Source organism: Prinia subflava, chromosome 21 (genome assembly GCF_021018805.1).
Source record: "Prinia subflava isolate CZ2003 ecotype Zambia chromosome 21, Cam_Psub_1.2, whole genome shotgun sequence".
Classification (NCBI taxonomy): domain Eukaryota; kingdom Metazoa; phylum Chordata; class Aves; order Passeriformes; family Cisticolidae; genus Prinia; species Prinia subflava.
The window spans coordinates 6,086,359-6,094,298 of NC_086267.1; the positions used below are offsets into that span (position 1 = coordinate 6,086,359).

A 7,940-nucleotide genomic window follows, 5' to 3' on the forward strand; every position below is an offset into this window, starting at 1 on the left:
TCCAGAAATTCCCTGGATTTCCTTCAATCCCCCCTGGACCCAGAAATTCCCTGGATTTCCTTCAATCCCCCCTGGACCCAGCAATTCCCGGGATTTCCTTCAATCCCCCCTTGCTGGGATGTGCTGCTTCCCAGGAAACAGCCCCGCTTCTACCAACCCCAAAATTCGACAGATTGAGCCCAAAATGTCCCTGAACACAAATCCAGGAGTGTTCTGCGGGCCTGTCCAAGGCTCCAGCTCCCCCCCAAGGATCGTCCCAGTTTTCTGATCAAAATCTCCAATCTCCTTTAATCTATTTTTTCTGCTCAACATTTCCATCTGCACAGAAAAAAAAAAAATAACCCAAGGTTTTCCAGGCTTGTTTTTCAGGCAATACTCAGAAATGTCAGCCCTGGGTGTACCTGGGGTGCAGCAGTGGATTCCACCCCCGTGGGTTTCCCTTCCCACGCCTCTACCCGGGGTTGTTGCCCAGAACACAAAAATCAACGACATGGAGACAGGTGTTCAGTGAAAGCTGCTCCCCACTGAAAAAAGGGCCCAGCCTGTTTATTTCTTTTCATTTTATAATTTTGTGGGTCTGGTTGTGGATTGGATTCTGGGGTTGCCATCCCTTCACCCCACTGGCCAGAGCAGCTGTCAACCAACATTATTGTCAGGCTGGAAATGTGTGAGCAAAGGACAGTGAACAAAAACAAGAAAGGTTGTTTATGCTCCAAAGTGTGAGAAAGTGAAAAACTGACCTTTAATATTGCACAGAAACTGAAGAACTGACCCCATCTTATAGGCAAGTAGAAGGCTTTAAAAAATCTCAGAAGAACCAGGGCAACACAGGGTCGCAGTGCCAGGCAGGGTCCCCAAAGTGGCGGTCACAGATGGTGAAGACCCTCTTGGGCCTGAGCCTGAGCTTAAGCTTAAGCCTGAGCCTAAGGGGGCAGCGCCCACAGTGGCAGCGGTACAGCAGGGGGTTCAGGCAGCAGCTGCAGCTCGCCAGCACCTCGGTCACCCTCTGGATTTGGGGGATCCCCGGCAGCCCCGGCAGCAGCCCCAGGAGCCGGGTGAGGACGTGGGGCAGGAAGCAGAGGGCACAAATGCCCAGCGCCACCGCGATGGTGCCCAGCGCTCTCCTCCCGCGGCGCCCGCCGCGCCACGCGCCCCCGGCCAGCACCGGCAGCGCCACCGCCGCCAGGAAAAACGGCACAAACACCCCAAAAATGAACTCCAGCACTGCCAGAGGGGCTGTGGGGTGAGCCTGGGAGCCCCCCAGGCAGCCCCTCACCGCTGTGCCGTGCAGCGCTGGTGGCACAGCCGCAGCCAGGGCTACCAGCCACAGCCCCGTGGCCACCAACGCGTGGTGCGGCGGCCGGAGGCGCAGCGAGGCCAGCGGGTGCAGCGCTGCCAGCCACAGATCTGCACCCACGCAGCTGAGAAAGGCCACGCTGAGCTGGGTGTGCAGGGAGAAGAGAGCCCTGCTGGCCCTGCAGGCCGTGTCCCCAAAGGCCCAGGTGTCCCCTCGCAGCTGGGAGTGCACGTGGAGGGGCAGCACGGGCAGGAACAGCGCGTCCAGCAGCGCCAGCTGCAGCAGCAGCACAGGGGAGGGGGACAGGGGGACAGTGGCCCTGCAGGACAGCAGGGACAGGGACAGGGACAGGGCGGTGGCTGCCAGCCCCAGCGCCAGCACCGCGCTGTAGGCGGCGGCAAACAGGGAGTGCTGCAAATCTGCGCCCAAAATTCCTCCTGAGCTGGCGTTTATAACATTGGAAAGCAGGAAATCTGCGCCCAAAATTCCTCCTGAGCTGGCATTTGTCCCATTGGAAATCAGGAATTCTGCTCCCGAAACTCCTCCTGAGCTGGCATTTATAACATTGGAAATCAGGAAATCTGCTCCCAAAACTCCTCCTGAGCTGGCGTTTATAACATTCGAAATCAGGAAATCTGTCCCGTTGGAAATCAGGAAATCTGCTCCCGAAATTCCTCCTGAGCTGGCGTTTGTCCCATTGGAAATCAGGAAATTTGTCCCGTTGGAAATCAGGAAATCTGCGCCCAAAACCCCTCCTGAGCTGGCGTTTATCACGTTGGAAATGGGGAAATTTGTCCCTCTGGAAATCGGGAAATTTGTCCTGTTGGAGACTCCCTCAGGCCAGGAAATCCCTGCCATGGTTCCTGTTGGAAAGCAGCAATTATTCCCTTCAGGAATTATTCCCTTCAGAGTTATTCCCTTGAGGAATTATTCCCTTGAGGAGTGAGTTATTCCCTTCAGGAATTATTCCCCTCACGAGTTGTTCCCTTCACGAGTTGTTCCCTTCAGGAGTTGTTATTCCCTTCAGAATAATAATAATTCCCTTCAGAATAATAATAATTCCCTTGAGGAATTATTCCCTTCAGGAGTTGTTATTCCCTTCAGGAGTAGTCGTTCCCTTCAGGAATTGTTCCCTTCACGTGGGGTGAATTCTCCACTCATCCCCCTCTCCTGTAAAAAATAAATGCAGTTTATTAATACATGCAGCAAATAAATAAAAAAATGCAGTTTTATTTCATCCCTTGTGTGTGGCAGTCACAGCCTGGGGGGCTCAGATGGGGAGCAGCATCCCTAAAAATGAAAATAAATAAAGCATTAAAACCACAAATAGTTGATTATTTTTGCCCCCAGTGGACAGAGCCTTTAATGGCATTAAAATCACCCCAAGGTGACCTCAGGAGGGGAAAAATTGAAATTTCCACATTGAGGGAATTTTCATCCCTTCAGCAACGAACTGCACCCATCAAACAGAGACGAAATCTGGGTTAAAAAATTCAAATTGTGGCACCCAAACAGAGCCCCGTGCAGGCAGGGAGGGATTAAAGGCACCCATGGGTGCACAGTGTCCCCAAAATGAGGCACAAAGGGCGGGTGGGGCTTTCCAAAGGAAATCTGAACCCACATTTCCCCCCAGAGCTGTTTATCTCCAAGCCAGAACTGCCCCAGATACGTGAGATGTGAGAAAAGAGACAAAAAAATTGATAGAAACGTGAGAAAAGAGACAAAAAGTGTGATAAAATCAGGAGGAAAGAGACAAAGATGTGAAAAAACAGAGAGAAGAGAGAAAAAAAATGAGAAAAGAGCATGCAAAAAGAGAAAAAACATGAGAAAAACAGGAGGAAAGAGACAAAAAAATGAGAAAAGAGCATGCAAAAAGAGAAAAAACAAGAGAAAAGAGACAAAAACATGAGAAAACAGCATGCAAAAAGAGAAAAAACATGAGAAAAACATGAGAAAAACAGGAGGAAGGAGACAAAAACATGATAAAAACACCAGAAAATAGACAAAAAACTTGATAAATACATGAGAAAAGAGATAAACATGATAAGAACATGAGAAAATATATAAAAAATCATAAAAATTAGAGAAGAGACAAAAAAATGAGAAAAGAGCATGCAAAAAGAGAAAAAACATGAGAAAAACAGGAGGAAAGAGACAAAAAACATGATAAAAACACCAGAAAATACACAAATAACTTGATAAATACATGAGAAAAGAGATAAACATGGTAAGAACATGAGAAAATATATTAAAATATCATAGAAACGAGAGAAGAGACCAAAAAAAAGAGAAAAGAGCATGCAAAAAGAGAAAAAACATGAGAAAAGAGACAAAAACATGAGAAAAGAACATGCAAAAAGAGAAAAAACATGAGAAAAACAGGAGGAAAGAGACAAAAAAAATGATAAAAACACCAGAATAAATAGTAGATATTTAAATTAAAAATAGATAAATATTAATATTTATTAATAGAGAAATAAAAATAGACAAAATAACTTGATAAATACATGAGAAAAGAGATAAACACGGTAAGACCATGAGGAAATATATTAAAATATCATAAAAATTAGAGAAGAGACAAAAAAAATGAGAAAAACATGAGGAAAGAGACAAAAAACATGATAAAAACACCAGAAAATAGACAAATAACTTGATAAATACATGAGAAAAGAGATAAACATGGTAAGAACATGAGGAAATATATTAAAATATCATAAAAATTAGAGAAGAGACAAAAAAATGAGAAAAACATGAGGAAAGAGACAAAAACATGATAAAACCACCAGAATAAATAGTAGATATTTAAATAAAAAATAGATAAATATTAATATTTATTAATAGATAAATAAAAATAGACAAAAAAACTTGATAAATACATGAGAAAAGAGATAAACATGGTAAGAACATGAGGAAATATATTAAAATATCATAGAAATGAGAGAAGAGACAAAAAAAAGATAAAAACATGAGGAAAGAGACAAAAAACATGATAAAAACACCAGAAAATAGACAAATAACTTGATAAATACATGAGAAAAGAGATAAACATGATAAGAACATGAGAAAATATATTAAAAAATCATAAAAATTAGAGAAGAGACAAAAAAATGAGAAAAACATGAGGAAAGAGACAAAAACATGATAAAACCACCAGAATAAATAGTAGATATTTAAATAAAAAATAGATAAATATTAATATTTATTAATAGATAAATAAAAATAGACAAAAAAACTTGATAAATACATGAGAAAAGAGATAAACACGGTAAGAACATGAGAAAATATATTAAAATATCATAAAAATTAGAGAAGAGACAAAAAAAAGATAAAAACATGAGGAAAGAGACAAAAAACATGATAAAAACACAAAAAGAGAGACAAAAAGTGACAGAAACATGAGAAAATAAACAAGAAAATTATAAAAACATGAGAAAAGAGAAAAGTGGTTTCATTTTAAGCCCCCCAATCTCCTTTTTTCTGGACATTATTTCATTTACAAGCACACATGAAAGGCCAAAGTTCCCACTGGGTTTGCAGTCAATGAAATAATTCCATTTTTTCACGCAAACCCACGGCTGAGTCTCTGAAATTTGGTCAGTTTGGGGGGTTTTATTCTGGTTTTTTTCTGATTTTAAAGCATCACTGTCACAATCTCCCCATGCCCAAATTAAATTAAGTGAAAAGGGACCAATAATGGTACAAAATAAACAGGAAAAGAATGGAAAATCCCCCTGATAATGAGGATTAACGAAGGACATCAAAACCATTTGGGCTTGGGGGTTTGTGCAGAAATTCTCTGCTGAGGGTACAATTATTATATTATTTTTAACAGCTTTTATTATTAATTTAATAAATATTATTACATTATTTTAACAGCTTTTATTATTGCATTTATTATTAATTGAATAAATATTATAACATTGTTTTAACAGCTTTTATTATTACATTTATTATTAATTAAAAATAATTATTATTACTTTTTTTTAACAGCTGCTTTGGGATGTAAAAAAAATAAAATAAATAAAACCTCTCCATAGCTGTTTTTGCAGGTAATTTACTCCTTAACTCCAGCTGAGTTAAATTTGCTAAATTTGGGGTTTTATTGGGCCAGAAGTTGAAAATTAAGTTGTAAAAACCTCACTGCAGCTGAGGCAGAAAAAAAGGGGACAGAGCTGAGCCTGCAGCTCGATGCAAACCCAACCAGGGTGGATATTTCATATTTTTGTGCCCTGTCAATGCTAAAATTGACATAATTTTAGGTAGAAATAATAATAATTTTATAGTTAATAATTTTAGGTAGGAATTTAGGTAGAAATTTAGGTAGAAATTGGACTTACCAGGCTCACATCTGTGCAGAAGGTGATTTTTGGGCTCTCAAAATGTCCCCGGAGCTGTCGGGTCCCTGCTCTGGGGACGTCACTGCAGAGAAACCACAGGAAGCCACCAAGAGCTGCCACTGAGACGTCCCCAAAACAGGGCAGGGAGCCCCAGAGGGGCTTTGGGGCTCCCCAAAAATCCCCAAAAATCCCCAGAGGGGTTTTGGGGCACCAGGGAGGCAAAAAAAATCCAAAAAATCCCAGCCCAGACCCCCCTGACATCCCTGAGGCAGCCCCGGCTGGGCCCGAAGAGCACCAGGGAGCAGAACTCCTGCAAAACTGGAAGAAATCTGGGCTGGGAATTATTCCCTGAGGGAATAAAGACAATGGAGACACCAAAAATCCCAACCCTGAGGGAATAAAGAAAAGGGAGACACCAAAAATCCCAGCCCAGACCCCCCTGACATCCCTGAGGCAGCCCCGGCTGGGCCTGGAGCTGCAGCCCCCATTTTATCAAAGCAGGGCCAGGGAGCAGAATTCCTGCAAAACTGGAAGAAATTTGGGCTGGGAATTATTCCCTGAGGGAATAAAGACAAGGGAGGCATCAAAAATCCCAAAAATCCCAGCCTAGACCGCCCTGACATCCCTGAGGCAGCCCCAGCTGGGCCCAGAGCTGCAGCCCCCATTTTATCAAAGCAGGGCCAGGGAGCAGAACTCCTTCAAAGCTGGAAGAGATTTGGGCTGGGAATTATTCCCTGAGGGAATAAAGGCAATGGAGACACCAAAAATCCCAACCCTGAGGGAATAAAGACAATGGAGGCGCAAAAATCCCAAAAATCCCAGTCCAGACCCCCCTGGAGCCATCCCTGAGGCAGCCCCAGCTGGGCCTGGAGCTGTAGCCCCCATTTTATCAAAGCAGGGCCAGGGAGCAGAACTCCTGTGAAACTGGAAGAAATCTGGGCTGGGAATTATTCCCTGAGGGAATAAAGACAAGGGAGGCATCAAAAATCCCAAAAATCCCAGCCCAGACCCCCCTGACATCTCTGAGGCAGCCCCCATTTTATCAAAGCAGGGACCAGAGAGCACCAGGGAGCAGAACTCCTGCAAAACCAGAAGAAATCTGGGCTGGGAATTATTCCCTGAGGGAATAAAGAGAAGGGAGGCACAAAAATCCCAACCCTGAGGGAATAAAGACAAGGGAGGCACAAAAATCCCAAAAATCCCAGCCCAGACCCCCCTGACATCCCTGAGGCAGCCCCCATTTTATCAAAGCAGGGCCCCAAGAGCACCAGGGAGCTTCTGCAAAACTGGAAGAGATTTGGGCTGGGAATTATTCCCTGAGGGAATAAAAACAATGAAGGCATCAAAAATCCCAACCCTGAGGGAATAAAGACAAGGGAGGCACAAAAATCCCAGCCCAGACCCCCCTGACATCCCTGAGGCAGCCCCGGCTGGGCCTGGAGCTGCAGCCCCCATTTTATCAAAGCAGGGCCAGGGAGCAGAATTCCTGCAAAACTGGAAGAAATCTGGGCTGGGAATTATTCCCTGAGGGAATGAAGACAATGGAGGCATCAAAAATCCCAAAAATCCTAGCCCAGACCCCCCTGACATCCCTGAGGCAGCCCCCATTTTATCAAAGCAGGGACCAGAGAGCACCAGGGAGCAGAACTCCTGTAAAACTGGAAGAAATTTGGGCTGGGAATTATTCCCTGAGGGAATAAAGACAATGCAAGCACAAAAATCCCAACCCTGAGGGAATAAAGACAAGGGAGGCACAAAAATCCCCAAAATCCCAGCCCAGATCCTCCTGACATCCCTGAGGCAGCCCCGGCTGGGCCTGGAGCTGCAGCCCCTATTTTATCAAAGCAGGGTCCAGAGAGCACCAGGGAGCAGAATTCCTGTAAAACTGGAAGAAATCTGGGCTGGGAATTATTCCCTGAGGGAATAAAGACAAGAGAGGCACAAAAATCCCAAAATCCCAGCCCAGACCCCCCTGACATCCCTGAGGCAGCCCCAGCTGGGCCCGGAGCTGCAGCCCCCATTTTATCAAAGCAGGGCCAGGGAGCAAAACTCCTTCAAAGCTGGAAGAGATTTGGGCTGGGAATTATTCCCTGAGGGAATAAAGACAATGGAGGCACCAACAATCCCAACCCTGAGGGAATAAAGACAAGGGAGGCACAAAAATCCCAGCCCAGACCCCTCTAGAGCCATCCCTGACTCCCAGATGGGCCTGGAGCTGCATCCCCAATCCCCTCAAAGGCTCCAGGAGAGCCAGGGAAAAATGGGAGAAAATTTCTCATTTTTCAGCATTCCTGGCTGGAATCACA

General features: G+C 44.5%; 1 protein-coding gene across 2 annotated transcripts; it reads right to left on the minus strand.

Moving 5' to 3' along the window:
• Nucleotides 1-486: 486 nt before the first annotated feature.
• Nucleotides 487-6,051, minus strand: LOC134560753 (P2Y purinoceptor 2-like). Of its 2 annotated transcripts, none has more exons than XM_063417052.1 (2): nt 5,635-6,051; nt 487-2,467 (listed from the first exon to the last, which is right to left on the minus strand). In XM_063417052.1, exon 2 carries the CDS (start codon nt 2,153-2,155, stop codon nt 809-811), a length of 1,347 nt encoding a protein of 448 aa, XP_063273122.1. In that variant the 5' UTR covers nt 2,156-2,467; nt 5,635-6,051; the 3' UTR covers nt 487-808. The 2 variants fall into 2 exon arrangements, with proteins under 2 accessions (XP_063273122.1, XP_063273123.1); XM_063417053.1 differs by having other exon boundaries at nt 487-2,587.
• Between the last annotated feature and the right edge of the window lie 1,889 nt (nt 6,052-7,940).

What these genes read in the sequence shown, in the direction of transcription:
- LOC134560753 (XM_063417052.1), bottom strand. Translation starts at nt 2,155, where the DNA reads ATGGCAGGGATTTCCTGGCCTGAGGGAGTCTCCAACAGGACAAATTTC.